This window comes from Sceloporus undulatus, chromosome 2, assembly GCF_019175285.1.
Source record: "Sceloporus undulatus isolate JIND9_A2432 ecotype Alabama chromosome 2, SceUnd_v1.1, whole genome shotgun sequence".
Taxonomy (NCBI): domain Eukaryota; kingdom Metazoa; phylum Chordata; class Lepidosauria; order Squamata; family Phrynosomatidae; genus Sceloporus; species Sceloporus undulatus.
The window spans coordinates 276851561-276869044 of NC_056523.1; the positions used below are offsets into that span (position 1 = coordinate 276851561).

A 17484-nucleotide genomic window follows, 5' to 3' on the forward strand; every position below is an offset into this window, starting at 1 on the left:
CTTTGGCTATTATGTATGTGCATATGTTTATGGATCTGTAAACACCACATAGAAGAGGAAAAAAGGACTGTTATACACAAACACACACATGGGCTGTGTCTGAAGGCACAAAGAAAAACAGCTTTTTCTCTGAACACTGGATGCATTTTAACCTACTGTGTGACTTTCACATAGTATGCTGCACTTATTGAACAAGCTGCCATTTCCCCCTCCAATTTTCTAGAAACCAGAATGAGAAGTTGTACTAAAAAGAACTTTGACTCCTGCCTTGTTGGGTTGGCACATGGGGATAAACCCATACATGGTGGACTGCTTCACCTGCCATCCCAAGAATCTGGATACTTTCCTCCACTCAGAAACCTGGAGAATAAAAAAAAGCTGGATCCTCGTACAGCATTTTAAAAACTAAAAAAGTAACAGTAGCTGAAAACACAACATGCATTCAGAACTTGTCTGGAAAGCCAGTTTCAGTATTCAAGCTTCATTTTACCAGGATGGATGGGAGTTTAAAGGAAGTTTTGTACCATCCACCAAAACAACCTGAAAATGGCTGTCATTTCTGTTCTTACTGATCTTGGCAATCATTTAAAGGATAAGAACAGATGATACAATCTCTATGTAATGGGACAATAAGCCCTGTACATACAGTGCTACACTTCACACTCTCAGTGAATTTGTGAAGTCAACTGTGACTGCTGGCCCTGCTTCTGAACCTGCAAACACTATATAGTTGCACCCAACCCCAACATCTACATATTAAGTCACTAGTAGTCCATGTTCTTATCAGGTAAGTATAGAATACAACCACTGTGGAGGGCAGCATCCCCTTCTCTTTGGACAATAGCCCGTATCTATATGAAGTGCAATAATGTGAACACAATAAACGTAACACATATACAACAAACTTGACACATAAAGAGCTGTAGGTGCACTGGGTGCTGTAACTAAATAGGTGCTCATCCCTCACTTTGTTGTTGTTGTTTGTTTGGTCAATTTTACATCAGAGCAGGGAGTATATGATCTGTGCTTCACAAAGCCTCAGGTGCAGCCCCCAGGGTAGACCATGGGCCTCGACTAAATTCCTCTCTCTAATTTTACTATCATAAAGGCTTTGAGATCCCACTCATAGTAATTCCAATACAAATTGCTCCTTCCCCACTGCTGCGAGCAATGATAAAACAAGATTGGTATCAGAATCATGCATGTACATTTGTTATGAGAGTGAACACATGTATGCACCACATATTTCTAAAAGGTTATCACAGGGCCCAAACAGACAGGCCAAAATAAAGCTGCTTCAGGTCACTTTGGAGGTATGCTGTTTAAACGATGCATATGTCCTAAGAGGCTGGAAGCCTCACCAAAGCCATGCGACAGTCCTAAGGACTGGAACACAGCTTTGGTGCAGCTTCTGGCTTCTTAAGATGCCATGCGTCATTTAAACAACATACCTCCAGTGACCCAAAGTAGCTTTATTTTGACCTGTCTGTTCGGGCCCACAGTTTAAGGGGAAGTAAGAAAATGCAGGCTATATTAAGGCAAAATAAGCATGACCTGTCACTTACAGCTCCCTATCTACCTCTCTCACACAAATACATACACAGCTGCAAGACTTCCAATTCGCTTCCAGTTCACAGTCCAAACTTGATTACATATGTATTTGCAGAAAGAAAGAAAAAGAGTTTTAATTGTTTCTACAAGGGCTTGGATTTCAGATTCAGAAATGGGCAAACAAATTTGAATTTACATTTCTATTTAAACAATGTTGGAGATAATGGAAAATTCCTAACAAAAATAAATAATTGAAAAATACTCTTAAAACAACAGTGCTTTAAATTAAACACCATGTTCATAATTCTAGAATACAGATGTGCCGCATTTTCAAGTATAGTTCATGCTTCCAGCAGCAGGTGCATGTAAGTATATATTTATGACCAAGATACAGTGTCAGATGATGTCAAAGAGGAATTAAGGTAGCAGCCATCATACAGAATTTTGCCCAAGAATATTGTTATAAAAAGCAAACTAGAGGAACAGTGCACAGGATAAAATACACCAATGGAATACAAATCAGGAAGAAAAGCACTACTATTAACTCATTCCCTAGCAATCAAGGTGGCCTTTCCTCCCAGAAAAAGAGTGTATACATGGTAATGTTTTCCCTTTGGTTATATGGAGATGAGAAATTTTCAACCAGTTTTTAAAAATGGTACTACTTAATATTGATGGATTTGCCTTCAGTCTATTAGTGATGCAGAAGTATTCAAAAGAACATCATTAAGTCATTTAAATATATTTTCCTTCTCTCTTCAGAATTTTCAGTCTAGTTGAAAAGCTACTATTTTAAGCAGATTAGGGTTTTTGGAAGTTGCATTTTTGATGGTGCTGAATTCATGTTTTAACAGCTAGATTTCATTGTGAGTGCAACGTGAGCATCCTAACCTCATTCACACTGGTTCCAAATTGTTCAAAAACATCATTTTGCACTTTTCATATTAATGTATGAAAAACCATGAATCAGCTTCAACTATGGTTTTTTTTTAAATTAAAGGCAATACATGCAGAAACAAAGTAAGCTTTCCAATATTGCACTATATAGCAATGTGGCATAGGGGGAACAGAGATTAAAAAGGTTTATCTGCATGATATCCTCTGAGAGAAGTATGAAATAAAATCAGTAGCATCAAGGCATTTAATTCGTAACAGTTGTCTGTACACTGTTCTAGTGCTATAAACAACCCCAATCGAAAGTGGAATTTTCATAGGGATCTAGGAAGACAGGAGTCAACATTGTAAGTTATTAATATGACCAATGAGATACTGAAAAAATCCTCTCAAGACTCTCGTCCCCACATAAAAAAGGTAGCAGCACTGGAAAGTCAACTTGCTGTGGATTTGACAGGTGACTGCATTGTGTAGTCTAATTACTGCAACAAAATCTTGGCTCCCACTCCAAACATTACAGGAGATATTAGCTATGTTTTTCAGCTCATCTGTATGCACTATTCAACACCATTCCAGTGACTGCCTGCTAATTGACAGAAGGACCATGCAAGTTAAGTTCACTGTTCTTCCTGAGTCAACTACTTTTGAGGATGAGAATGCACAGGCTGCCCAACCACATGCAGTCAACACAAATAATAGTCTTTGGAAAATATTCCACAGTAGGTTGTGCTGTCAAACCAGCAGAAGGGATGTCATCCACAAGAAGGCCTGACAAGTGACTGTAGCATATGAGGCTAATCACTGCAAGCAAGCCCAGCTCCTAGCCTGAAAAAATTCGAAACATGGCTTTTGGCTGATTTCTATGCCATTCTAGTGAACAGTTGCCTAATGATGCAGGATAAATTATGAATTCTTAGAATGACTTCTAAATCTGCCATCGTCTGTCTGGACTTCCAGATATATACCTTAATATTCCTCTCAAAAGGGACTGAGTTTTCCCATTCTGAGACTGAAGGATGAACTCAAACTGTCATCCACATCTTTCTATAATGACAGCTTATTTGGAGAAGGAGATTTTGCATGTCTATTAAAACATCTCTTCTTGATACTGACACCACCAAGAACTATCAGAAAGTAGTTCCAAAAGGGAAGACAACTGCAGACGTCTGTGATTTCTACATGAAAGTGAATGAAAGACTTAAACCAACTATGTATCCCACTCATTTTCACCATATTATTTTTATGAGAGATTTACAATTATGGAGCTGTATGCACCATATGCATGTATCTAGAGAGGAGGGAATGACCCCCAAGTGCTTGTTGTCTACTTCACCATAAATGTTCTGGACATGGAAGGAGCTTCATAAATGTGGTATAATTTACACAGCCAAACTTGACAATTTTATTGCTGGTGAAAATGTTTTGGAAGTGTCTTATGGCTTGACATTGGCCAAAGAATAGTCATGACTATTTTCAGAAAAGACTGTATCCACAAGTAATTGTAAAACATCTTGATTTCAGTATATTGAAATTATACCAAAGCCATAGAATTTCCAGACAGACAATTCTGTGCTGCCACAATGGTGTAATACATGCTATTTGGCACGTAAATGAAATGAACAAGTGATCTGGAAAGTCTGATAGCATCATCAGGAAGATATCTGAGCTGAATTTGGCCGAATTCTTCTTCAGTATCTTGGATGTAAAACACAGCAACTCTTTGAAAGCTTTTTGATCAAGACTAATTTCTGAGTACAAATTCAAATAATATAATAATTCTAGCTTGTGATGTTGCTCATGAAAAAATAAACATTCATAAAAAGTAATCCTGAATTCCTTGGGAACCTTAGGAAAAAGGAAATCTTCATCCCAAAAAATTCTTGATATAAAAAGATTCTCCAAACTACCATTTAGATGCTACTGGACAGTTTATCTGGCATTCTTTTCCAGCATAGATTTCTCCCCTTAAATGACACAACATTTACTTGTCTTTACAAAAACTCTTTGAATTATTCAGTGTGTGGTATCCATAGCACCCAGCTATGTTGCAGACAAAAATAAACATTTCTATCAATAATTGCTTATATTATCTATAGATATATACTTCTGACATCTGTATAATTTCTAGAAGACACTTTGATAAACCAAGATCTAGAACTCCCCAAAAGCCAACTTTTAATTTAGTTGCTCTCCTCCATTATGTGCATCTTAGCAGCTGTTTATAATCATGTTAATTTAAAAACCCATATACTTCACAGCAGGTATAGTATTTACAATTCAAGAAGCAATGAACAATGAGGAAGGCTAATTAAACAGTGCTTTGCAAAGAATAAGCAGCTCTAAGGAGAGTTCTTGTCTTGCTCTCTTTTGTTTCTGTTTTGTCATTCAGTATGAAGAAAATGGAACTGGTTTTTCCTATAATGTCCTTGTTTTTTGTGAACGTTTGGTCAATGAATGAACATACCCTTAAATCAATAACTATATCAAGTCCACAAACCCTTCAAAGAGAGCCAGTATAGGAAAAGATGTACCCTGAGCTAACTAGAACCCTCTCACAGTGCAAAGACAGTTGCATCACCCATTTTCAACCCTGACCCTTTGCAGAAACAAAAGAACAGGAGTTGTAGTATTTCAAGTGGCGAATATAAGCACTCCTGGAACTGTCATCACTATAGCAACTTTGCCAGTTCTGCCAGGTTTTTCTCCATCCACTGGATGTTCAACTGAATTGTCTCAATGGCTTCTTGGACATACCGCAGTTGAAAAGTCTCCTCTGACTTTGATTCAAAGAAAGTCTTGACCTAAAAAAGTAATACAATACACAGGTCAAAAATGGGATGTTGGGAACTTCTGCTGAAAGTCCATGCTTGTAGCCATAGAAGGAGACATTCATTTGTAAGTTAACACCTCTTATCAAAGCAAAATTCATGTGCAAAGTAGCATTTAATAATATAGTCCCCTAACTTCTCTCCAGCTCTTCCCTCAGTCCGACCTGCAAGGCTTTTCTTCACATGGAAGAAACTCCACATTTAATACACTTGTTCCCCTCCCGAGTCCGATCTGCAAGGCTACTCTTCCCATGGAACAAACTCCTCTTTTAACACCACTTACTTCCTTTCCCAGTCCAATCTACAAGGCTTCTCTTCCCATGGAGGAAACACTTCATTTAACACCACTTCCTTCCCTTCCTATCTGATTTGCAAGACTTCTCTTCCCATCAAAGAAACACCCCTTTTAATGCCACTTGCTTCTCTTCTCAATGTGACATTAAAACTTCTCCTCCAGCACCTGGGAATCTGTGTTAGGTGGTCAAGAGAGGTCCAGAAAAGGAGGAATGGAAGTAATATTTTCCCCTTTCCATCCTTTGTTATAGCCTCCTAAGTTTTACCCTCGACTTAAAATCCATGATTTTGACCCCAAAATCTTCCCTTGATTTATACATGAGGTCAACTTGTACACGAGTATAAATGGTAAGGACCACAGAGGATTTACATAAATTCAATATAGATAATGAGGAAATTTAAATAGTTAAAGGCTCCCCATGTCTTGGATCAAACACTGATCAGAACAGAGACTACAATCAAGAAATCAGAAGCAGACTAGGAATAGTAAGGGCAACCACAAAAGAACTAGACAAAATCCTAAAGTGGAAGACATGGAAGAAAGCATGGGTCTTGTGGATGATTTTGGAAAATGAGAGCCAGCAATGCTAATGTGGAAACCACCTCTGATCTTTCTAGTTGAAATTTAGTACTGTGGAAATGAGAGGAACTGCTGGAAGGAGTAGTTTAGGCCTAGAGGTCAAGGTGACTGAAGGGCATCCTGGCTTTCCACTGCCCTAGAGAGGAAATGTAGGAAGAACCTGTGCAGTTTCCTATTCTGAATGAAGGCAAAGATCTCTATCTGCATTGGACTGGAGTAGTAGTGAATGTAGTTGAACATTTCTGGATCTAGGCTCTACTTCCTTGTACTTCCCCATCCTCAATCCTTCCTCTTTTGCATTGTGATGATGCTCAATCTGCTCATGCCATAGCCCTTTTCTCAAACCCCACAGACAATTTGCTGTTTGGCTAAACGAAGGTCAGTCATGGAACTAGCCAGAATTGCCTGGGGGCAGTGATTGAATAGGTCCAGCACAACTCTAAATAGCTCCCTCAGGAGCCAGTGAAATGTGCACAAGTATTTCTGAGAAATCGAACATGCCAGGTAGGCAATCTGCTGTTTTTCTCTTTCTTATGGGAAGGCAATTTGTCAAACGTCAGCTTAGTCATAACGTTACCCACAAAAGGGGCAGTAAGGGTGCAGGGGAAGAACAGAAGGCCAGACGGAACAGAAGGAGGAAGGATTCCCCTCATCCCCACCCTTTTTTTTTTTTTTTTTTGAAAAATAAGAAAAAAAATGAACAATAAGATCTGGAGGCTATTGGGAATTAACAGAGGGGACAAAAGCACATAAATGGAATACAGGGGAAGGAGTGAAAGAACAAAATGGGGCTAATCTAAAAGGAAGAAAAGCAGAGCTAGCTTCTATACTATTAAATGTAGCTGGTTTTGCACTTGGTTCTTGTCTGACTGGGTAGCAAAGAATTAATCCACTAGTTTCCTTCACCACCTATTGAAAATGTCAGGGCAAATAAAGGCCTGTTACAGACTGCCAAAATAAAGCTGCTTCAGGTCTCTTTGGAGGTATGCTGTTTAAATGATGCATGCATCCTAGGAATCTGGAAGCTGCACCAAAGCTGCTCTCCAGTGCTTAGGAATGGAGTGTGGCTTTGGCGCGACCTCCAGACTCTTAGGACCCATGCGTCATTTAAATAGCATACCTGCAAAGAGACCCGAAGCAGCTTTATTTTGGCAGTCTGTAACAGGCCAAAATAACTTTTTCCTATAATTACCTAAGAAAGGAAGCCACAGGAAAGAGAATCTTCATTTAAATTTTAATGATTTATACATTTATAACTTAGCCTTATACTTTGTATATACTGAAAATACAGACTATTTTACAAAACTTAACAGCTAAGATGACTGCCTTCAATAGTTAAAGACAGTATCTTCAGTTCTTAAATTTCTGTAAATGCCTAATGATAAGCATAAATGAATTAGCTGACAGTTGTTTCTATGATTTTAGAATTATAATTCTACATTGCTGTCTGAAAAAAATAAACATCTACAAGCAAGAGAAACTGAAATGCTATCATGCTGCAAAATCTTGGTTCCCTATTTCATATTGCATCTTAATACTCTTAGGAACATTTTATCCAACAAACCTCTAGAAGATGTTCTGGGGTGGAGAACTGACAGGTTGTTGAAATTACAATATTTTGCATGGTGTATGATCCACGGTGAAATCTGAAATTTAGGAAAACGAATCAATATTACAAACATATATTTAAGGCATACTTAATTAAAATGATAATTGATATGTTTTGGAAATTCATGATCAATACAATACATAAAATTTTAAAAATAAGGAACCAGCTTTCAGGCCAGCATATCCTTCCAAGTAGAAGGAACATAAATGTTATCAACTTGTAGCATTCTTCTTCAGTTGTTTTAAAGTGATCACATCAAATCATGTGAACTGTACCGAGAATTTAAACAATTTGAAGACAATTTAAAATTTAGACAATTTAAACACATCAGTACATGTGAATATGTGCCTTCAAGTCACTTGTCGACTTATGGTGATCCCATGAATTTCATAGGCAAGGAACACTCAAGAGGGATTTTGCCAGTTCCATCCTCTGAAATACAACCTACACAACCTGGCATTCATTGGTAGTGTTCCATTCAAATACTAACCAGAGATGACCCTGCTTAGCTTCCAAAATCAGAAGGGATCTTAAGCCATTAGGGTATTTAAGCCTCAGACACTTCAGTATCAGTGTTCTAGTCACATATGGTGTGACAAAAGCAGTTTCAATTACATAAATCCAAGGAACTAGTGCAGATCTAGGCAGGATACATAACAGCATTGTCTTTCTGTTTTTTTTAAAAAAAACGTCTCTTTGTTAGAAGACATTCAGAGCTTCCAAAAGCTCCAGTTAGCGTGGCCAACTATCAAGAATCATGGGAGCGGAGGTCCAAAGCATTTAGAAGAACAAAGGCCTGTTACAGACTGCCAAAATAAAGCTGCTTCGGGTCTCTTTGGAGGTATGCTATTTAAATGATGCATGGGTCCTAAGAGTCCGGAGGTTGCTCCAAAGCCACACTCCATTCCAAAGCACTTGAGTGCAGCTTTGGTGCAGCTTCCGGATTCTTAGGATGCATGCATCATTTAAACAGCATACCTCCAAAGAGACCTGAAGCAGCTTTATTTTGGCAGTCTGTAACAGGCCAAAGATTTGAAAGTGCTGATGTAACACCTTTGAGGTGTTGGGTTACACACATGATTTATTATGAGAACTCAAAAAAGGTCTTACTTCTTTATAAGCTGATCCCAATTCTCTTTGACAAAGTCCCATGCCAACAAATGCCCAGGCAAATTCTGACTGACTGTATTTACAACAATTGGAAGATCCTGTGATCTGATTATGTTTCCTTCCAGGCTTGTCTGCATTAACCTATAAAAGAAAACAGACAGACAGTTTATAGTCACAGTGCTATACTTCCAAGAGACCTGACTAATATGTCACCTGAACTAGACAATTTATAGTAAAACAGGAACTATTTATAGTTACTTGGCTACTTGTCCAAAAGTAGGTATAATGCTTCAGACTCTAACCTGGCAGGGGGAGTACTTTTAGTCTTTTGTGTTAGATGAATTTCCATTCACAGGAGAATTCAGGGCCCGAACAGACAGGCCAAAATAAAGTTGCTTCAGGTCACTGTGGAGGTATGCTATTTAAATGATGCATGTGCTCTAAGAGGCTGGAAGCCACACCAAAGCCACGCTCCAGTCCTAACTGGAGCACAGCTTTGGTGCAGCTTCTGGCATCTTAAGATGTGTATGTCATTTAAACAGCATACCTCCAAAGTGACCCAAAGCAGCTTTATTTTGGCCTGTCTGTTTGGGCCCTCAGAGGAGTTGATAATAATTCTATATGGAACCCTGAAACAATACTGTACTCTAATTTAAAACTCTGATCAATTTAGTTGCCTTGTTGTCCAGTTTACACATAAGGTACATGGATGTCTGTTCTAAGAACACATAAGCATAGACTTTTATTTTCCAGCAAGACCAAATGAACATCTGCACAAGCAGTACTTGATTGTTATTATTTATTCAAGCTGTGCAAGTTTCCTTGATTTCCACTCCCATATTTAAAATACTTTCTTTTTATTTTGTTTTCACACACTTGTGAACTATATATGCTCAAGCCTGACCTGTAGGCAAGAGACATCTACTTTATTTTCCCCATTGCATTATGCTCTTCTCAATGAATCAACGGTATCCAATTGGTTAAACAAAAGGTGGCCATAATTAGCAAAGTAGAAAGGAACAGCTAGTCAGGGTTAGAGTTATTTTAGGTGTGTCGGGTGGGTTTCATACCAGTTCAGTCTTTTAACATCATCTGAGCTGGCCAGAGCTTCAAGGATTTTGAGTTTTTCTGGTTCAGAAACCAAAGAATAGTACACGCTTAAAAGGAAATCCCAGCCAGGTTCATTTTTTGCTCCAGTTATGAATATAATCTTCATAACATCTGTTGGCAGGCTAGAGAGACAGAGGGGGGAAGAAAGGGAGAATTTTTATGAGAGCAGACTAAAAGAACATCCACATCAAAGCATGAGGTGAAACAGGATGAGTGATAACTTCTCTCAAGAGTTCTTAAAGAAATAAAACAATTTGTATGAAATATAAACTTGCACTCCAATACTTTTCAGTTATTTGCTAACTATGAATCAATGCTATATACTATGAAACATTGTAATTCAAGAAAAAATATATCAGACCCACTCAGTGCAGAGAAAGGGGTGACTCACATTTCCATTGGGGTACCATACTGTTCCTTGAAAAACCTATGTGTTAGCTCCTGGACTATGCTGTAGTTGTAGGAACCACTACAACATCATGAGTGATTCAGATACTGGTATGCCACTACAAATGCTATTTTTGGAGCAACTGACACAACAAACTACAATTCCCAGAATTCCATAGCACTGAGCCATGACAGTTAAAGTGGTGTCAACCTGGATTTTTTTTCTGCAGTGCAGATGCAGGCTCACAAACAAAACAGAGTTGAATTCATAGAAGGATCTTGGAGGAAGTTGGTAACTGCCTTTAATTGTCTTCAGCAATTGCTTGCTTAATATGATGTAATGTCTTAAAAAGAACATGCTGACCCTTTAAATATTTTACTACTTATTATTCGCCTTGTATTTTTAATTAACTTATTTAATTGGTGCTTTAATATACAGTGGTGCCTCGGTTACGAAATTAATTCGTTCCGCGGCCGCTTCGTAACCCGAAAAGCCTTCGTAAGCCGAATTGCCATAGGCGCTAATGGGGAAAAAGCCGCGTTTTTCGTGCGAAAAAAAGCGCCGAAAAGCACCAAAAATTTTCTTGTAACCCGAAAAAACATTCGTAACCCGGAACAATGATTTCCAATGGGATTTTTCGTATCCCGAAAATTTCGTAACCTGGGTATTTCGTATCCCGAGGTACCACTTTAATGGTTTTTAGGAGTTTTTTGCATTTTATTATGCATATTTTATCGTGTTTTTACTGAAGCATTTTAAGTACAGTGGATCCTCTCATCCATGGGGTTCAGTTTCTGGCCCCTTGTCAGTACGAAAAAATGTGTAAGCTAAAGCCCTATTATTCAATGGCAGTGACATGTGCATGTCTGTATCAGCACATTCACAAGCATGCACCACTACTGAATGATATGGGGTGTAGTAAGCCCTGGAGCCGCGCTACTACTGGTACTGTCGCGCCTTCTGTATACGCGGACTTGTCATCTGCGGATTTGAGCAGACACGGATGGCAAGAGAAGGAGGAGGAGGAGTAGAAGGGAATGGGGAAGTAAGAGAAGAGGAGGAGGGGAGGAGGGGGAGGAGGAGCGACAGGGCAACAGAAGGAGTTAGAGGGGGGAGGAGAAGGAGAAAAGAACATCTTGTCTCTAACTAGGACCATGTGCGTCAACTTCCTATATTGAGTGTATTTACTTGACCCTGAAGGCCAGGGACAGTCTGGGGTTCTGTTGGTTATTGGCCACCCCGTGCGCTACAGACTCCCTTAACGAGCTGACACAGTTGGTCTCGGAGCTGATGTTGGAGTCCCCAGGCTTCTGGTCCTGGGAGACTTCAACATCCCCTTCATGGCCAACTATGTTCCATCTGGTGCGGCTCGGGAATTCATGGAGACCATGCAGCCATGGCCTGTCAAACTGGTCTTGGGGCCTACGCATTCTGCGGTATACACTCGATTTGGTCTTTTGTACGGACATGGAAATTCCGTGGGTGGAAATATCAATATTTCCCCCTTGTCATGGACGGATCATTTCCTGGTGGAGGCAAAAATCAAGGCTTCTACCCAGCCTCCCCGGGGGTGGCGGACCTATAAAATGGTCCACCCTCGAAGGCTGATGGAACACAAAAGGTTCCAAGAGCCTAGAGGGGTATACGGTTGGAACCGACGGTGACTCTGTTGATGCCCTGACTAAACATCTGGGATACTAATCTCTCCAGGGCTATACACAGTATCGCTCCCAAGCGCCCTCTCAGACCACTTCCAAAAGGAAGCCCTGGTATACGGAAGATCGGGCAAAAAGAAGGGTTTCTGCGACGGCTAGAGCACCGTGGCGGAAACACCAGCGCTTATCTGACCAGACTCTCTAGACCATCTTTTTGAAGGACATGGAGAGGCGATACGTGCAGCTAAGAATTCGTTCTATGGTGCACGTGTTGCGTCCGCCGAGTCGGCAGAGTTGTTCGGGTTGTGAGGGAGCTAACTCAGCCTCCTGCCCCGACCGATCCTTGAACCTTCTAAGGCCTGCTGTGACCAATTTAAAAACTTCTTCGCGGATAAAATCTCTCGGATAACGAAGGTCTAGATGCCATATAGAAAGAAACCAGAGTAGAGGTGCCCAGAGCCTCCGTGGACTTGGTTAAACTGGATCACTTGAGTCTGTAGTACCGAGGAGTGGACAGGATCTTGGAAGTGTTAGGAAGTGACTCTCTCTCGATCCCTGTCCCTCATGGCTAGCGGCTCAGGGGACCGGTTGTAACTTCATGTTGCACCGGATCATCAACACACTCCGGGGGGCGATTTCCATCGAACCTAAATTGGCACTGTAGACCTTTATTAAAAAGCCCTCCTGCCCCCTGATGCATAGCAATTACCGGCAGTATCGCTATTGCCATTTTTGGGTAAGGTGATCGAGAAGGCGGTTGCGATCCAGCTTCAATCGATCCTGGATGAAACGGATCTAGACCATTTAAACCGGCTTCGGGCAGGCTATGGGGTTGAGACCGCCATGGTCGCCTTGGTCGATGACCTCGTCTGGGCATGACAGGGGAAGCATGTCCCTGTTGGTGCTCTTAGACATCTCAGCGGTTTCGATACCATAGACCATGGTACCTTGGAGCGCCTGGCAGAGGGGGAATCGGGGGCACTGCGCTCCAGTGGTTCTGGTCCTATCTCTCTGGGAGGTTCCAGATGGTGCAGCTGGACATGTGCTCCGACAGGAGGCCCTTAACATCTGGGGTCCCTCAGGGGGCCATTCTCTCCCATGCTTTTTAACTTACATGAAACCGCTGGGAGAGATCATCCGGAGACATGGGGCGCGCTGATGACACCCAAATAATTTTCTCTATGTCTCCGACTGATGCAGTGACCGGGGATGGCATCTCTCCTCCGTGGCCTGTCTGGCAGAAGATGGGATGGGGGAAAACAGACTCAGCCTGAATCCAGAGAAAACGGAAGTGCTCGTGATAGGTTCTCCTGGCCCGGGACGGTGGTGGTTCCACCTGTCCTGAACGGGATCACGCTTCTGTGAAGAACTCAGTACGCGTCTGGGGGTGCTCCTTGACTCGTTGCTCCACCTTACGTCTAGGTGGATGCGACGTCCGGAGCACCTGTTATCAGCTTCGGCGTGATACGCAGCTGTGCCCCCTGGGACCGGAGGGACCTTGAAACAGTAGTACACGCTCTGGTAACTCTTGGTTGGATTTCTGCAATGCGCTCTACATGGGGCAACCTTGTACCATAACCGGAGCTGCATTGGTGCGAATATGGCGGCAGACTGGTCACTAATACATCTAGGACCAGCCACATAACACCGTCTTAAAAGACTTACATTGGCTGCTTTGCCTCGGGGCAATACAGGTGTTGGTTATAACCTATAAAACCCTAAATGGCTTGGGCCCAGGTACTAAGGACCGCCTCTCTCTGTACAATTCGCCCTGCACACTCAGATCCACCGGGCAGCACCTATTAAGAATTCCGGAGGCTAGATTAGTCAACACCACCAGGAGGGCCTTTTCCACTTCGGCCCCTACCCTCTGGAACTCGCTGCCCATTGAGCTCTGCTCAGCAACCTCCCTGGCCCAATTATGAAGGGGTTGAAACGTTCTTTTTCAAGCAGGCCTACCCCTGATTTTTCTCCCTGAATGCCCCCCCCCCCCCGGTAGCAGTTGGTGATCTGGTATAAGTGTTTTTAGTTAATTGTATGTTTTTATTATGCTGTATTGTTGTTATATTTATTGTTGTTCACCGCCCTGATGTTTCGTCGAAGGCGGTATATAAATAAAGCTTTTATTTTATTATTATTTATTTAAAGTGGAGGATTGAGAGAGGAGGGGGGAATACAGAGGAGGAGGAGGAGAAAACAAAAGGAGGAGGAGGGCAGCACGACGAAGGGGGTAAGAGAGCAGGAGGAAGTGGAGGATGTGCTGAAGAAGGGGGAACAAGGGAAGAGGAGGAGGAAGGCGGAGAAGGCAAGGGAAGTTAAGGAGGAGGAGGAGGAGGGAAAGAGCCACGGCACAGTGACGTGATGACAGAGAAAGAGAGGAGAAGAGGGGGAAGAGGAGGAGAAGAGGTACCTCCCCTGCTACCTGCAGCATAGTGAAAATGGCAAGACTGGCATCGGGTGGGGTGGGGGCAAAGTGCCATTGTCCCCAATGGTGGCGTGGCCACGTGGCTGCACCACCATTGAGTGCTATGGAAGTTGAGCATACACAGATTTTGGTATCCACGGGTTGTGGGGGGGTCTGGAATGGATCCCCTGCAGATACGCGGACACACCATCCACAGAAAGCGTCAGTACCTATACAACAGGACCACTGTATGTTGTATGTTTCCAAACCCTGGGAAAGTCATTGAATAAAAGCAATATGCAACAAGGCAAACATATGAGCTTGCTGTACTTGTGTGGTTGGAAAAATATGAAAGGTCTTTCTTAGGATGAAGAAAATTGCTGAAAAGCCTGAAAACTTTTGTTAAGAACTCATGCCCAAATTAGTAACCCATGTTTCATCCAAATGGGCACAGTGCAGACTGGACTCTACTTTTGTGGCCCTCAAGTCCCCACAATTCCACTAAATCACCCACCCCATATTTCTTTTTTTAATTTAAAAAATTACAAATGCCCCAAAATCACACAGGAAGTCCCCCCCAAAAAAAATAACAAACAAAAATCCCCATCCTCATGGCACCCATAACCACATATTACTCCCAAGACTTCATGTTGCTTCAGCCGTGCTCAAATGGCAAGGAAATGGCATGATATCAATCTTGTCATCATTTTGAGGGAATGAAGAGGAGGGACGGCCCGCAGGGGGATGTGGCGAAATTGTCTCCTTGCCTCCACCAGTTATACACCCAAAGTATTTAACTTGTTGAAGCTAATCAGTCATAGCAAATTCCTGAGGGAAAACTTTATATGTACAGTCAAGTTTCTCAACTAATGAAAAAGTGTTAAGATAAGTATTTCTAGATACTTGTTGTTATATATGTTAAAAAAGTACCATCCTTTTGTGCTACTGGTGGCTAATTAATATTTTTATAACGCAAAAGTAGCTTGAGTCAAAGAATACTTTTTATGTTTTACCTTTCTGTACCATTGGAGTGCTTCCACTTGTTAAACAACTCAATAGCAATCTCATTACATTTTCCCAAACCATGGGAACAGGCAAACTTCAATAGTTCTGACTGCAACTCTTGTTCTGAGAAGGTCCCATTATTTGTCCATGTCTGTTTGTTTATCTTGTCCCCAAGTAGTTCATTTATCTTATACTGGAAAACAGTAAAGCAAAAGGTTCCATCAAACAGCATCTGAAATTCTGTTAATATTTTTGGGAGCACTTATAGATTATGAATGATATCATTTCATAAAGAAACAGTAATGGAGTGAAGTTGCTGTTGTGTGCAACCCCAAAGCAACCCTGGCCGTTTTCCTGGCAAGATTTGTTCAGAGATGGTTTTGCCTTTACTTTCGTCTGAGACTGAGAGACATGCCCAATGTCACCCAGTGGATTTCCATGACTGAGCAGGGATTAGAACCTGATCTCCAGAATTTCCTTTTGCATAAATGAAGATTTTGGTAACTTGTGGATTTTAAATGGCATCCTTCCACAGTACATGTTTATTCAAAACAAACAAACACTCTTTATCATTCACACTACATTCCTGGCAGCTATTTCATCTAAGTCTTCTATGAGTGTAAAACAATGGCCTGAACAATATCACTCCAATATTATATTCAGTCCAAATTTCACCTGGCATTAAAACTGAGTCTCAGCAAGACACCGAAGGGCCTAGTGGCCAAATGGTTGGCTCAGTTAAGAATTACACTGGAGAACGTATAAAACTGTGCACATCAATTTTCAGTGACCTTTAACCCAATATCGCTATGCAACAAGAGATTCTTATGTTTTGAGACAGTAAGAAAAACGTATGCTGTAGTAAAACAGAAACTTATACCGGTATTTATACTACAAAAACTTATATTCCAATAAAAGTGTGGTTACAAAAAAAAATTGCAGAATTTTGGGTCAGACAGTCTGAAAAGTAAATATGTTATAAAAGCCCAATAGAAAAATGTTCTGGCACCTTGAAGACTAAAGCCAGGATTGAACTGGGTACTTACACAGGTGGGAGGTGGATCCTGGAAAAATGGATTTCCACCAAAACACATTTATCAGGATTCATCTGTATATCCATTCATTTGTATAAAACATTGTATATAACATCCCTGCACCTTTAGTATCTGATCAGGAGGGTAGGAAATCCTCCAGAACAGAGTTTTGGGTGGCAAGGAGAGCAGGAAGTGGCAGTGGGAGATCATCTCATTACAGGCAGTGCATGGGAAAGGAAGTCACTTTTTTGTGTTCTTCTAAGGAAGGTTCTTCCATCAGTGTAAATACACAGATGAATCCTGACAAAGTGGTCTGATAGAAATGAGTTTGTCTAATAGGAATGGGAAAGGTATGGCCTCCCAGAGCTCATAGTGCAGCCCCAGACTGCATTCCAAGCTGCAGGGACACCCCCTCATCCAAATGGTGCAATCTGTGCACTGATGGCTTTTAGGGAGTGTAATGTACTATTTAAATGCCATTTCCATCCCCAGCCCCTTATCCTGCTTTAGGCCGGATGCTTTTCCTAACCTAAAGCAGGCCTGGGGTGAAATGACATTGAAATGATAAACCATATCTTCCAGAGGCTTATGGGGTTGCAATTTCCATCTCCAGATGCACCCCCATATTATGGGTACTATCAGTCTTAACCACATGATTAGAATAGATAGAATTTAGTTACAAATATTAGGATAATTTTAAAGAAATGAAAGGTACATGCTACTTTTTTTATTTTGTGTGGAATAACCATCACTGTGCACCATGATACAAGGAATGCAGCTATATGCAGATAGTCTTTTCATCTACTGAGATACTACAATATGTTGTGGCAAAACCTACAAATAAGTAAAATATCACTGTTGTTATCATTGTTGTTGTGTGACTTCAAGTCACTACCAAACCATGGCAACCCTAATGCAAACCTATTATTGGGATTTCTTGGCAGTTTCTTCAGAGGGGGTTTGCCATTGCCATTTTCTGAGGCTGAGAGAGTGAGTTGCCCAAGGTCACTCATCAGGCTTAC

At 41.2% G+C, this 17484-nt stretch overlaps 2 protein-coding genes across 2 annotated transcripts in view; both read right to left on the reverse strand.

The window, feature by feature from the left end:
- Nucleotides 1–17484, reverse strand: part of LOC121920651 (leucyl-cystinyl aminopeptidase-like) — a 409227-nt gene that overhangs the window by 352237 nt on the left and 39506 nt on the right. The window lies entirely within an intron of this gene.
- LOC121920968 (leucyl and cystinyl aminopeptidase) overlaps nt 1404–17484 on the reverse strand; it is a 38373-nt gene continuing 22292 nt past the window's right edge. Inside the window, exons 12-16 of the mRNA XM_042448325.1 lie at nt 15437–15621; nt 9937–10098; nt 8867–9007; nt 7712–7793; nt 1404–5246 (exon numbers count right to left, since the gene is read on the reverse strand). Coding sequence (XP_042304259.1) covers nt 5115–5246; nt 7712–7793; nt 8867–9007; nt 9937–10098; nt 15437–15621 — 702 coding nt within the window. The 3' untranslated portion in view covers nt 1404–5114. The remainder of the gene's footprint in view (nt 5247–7711; nt 7794–8866; nt 9008–9936; nt 10099–15436; nt 15622–17484) is intronic.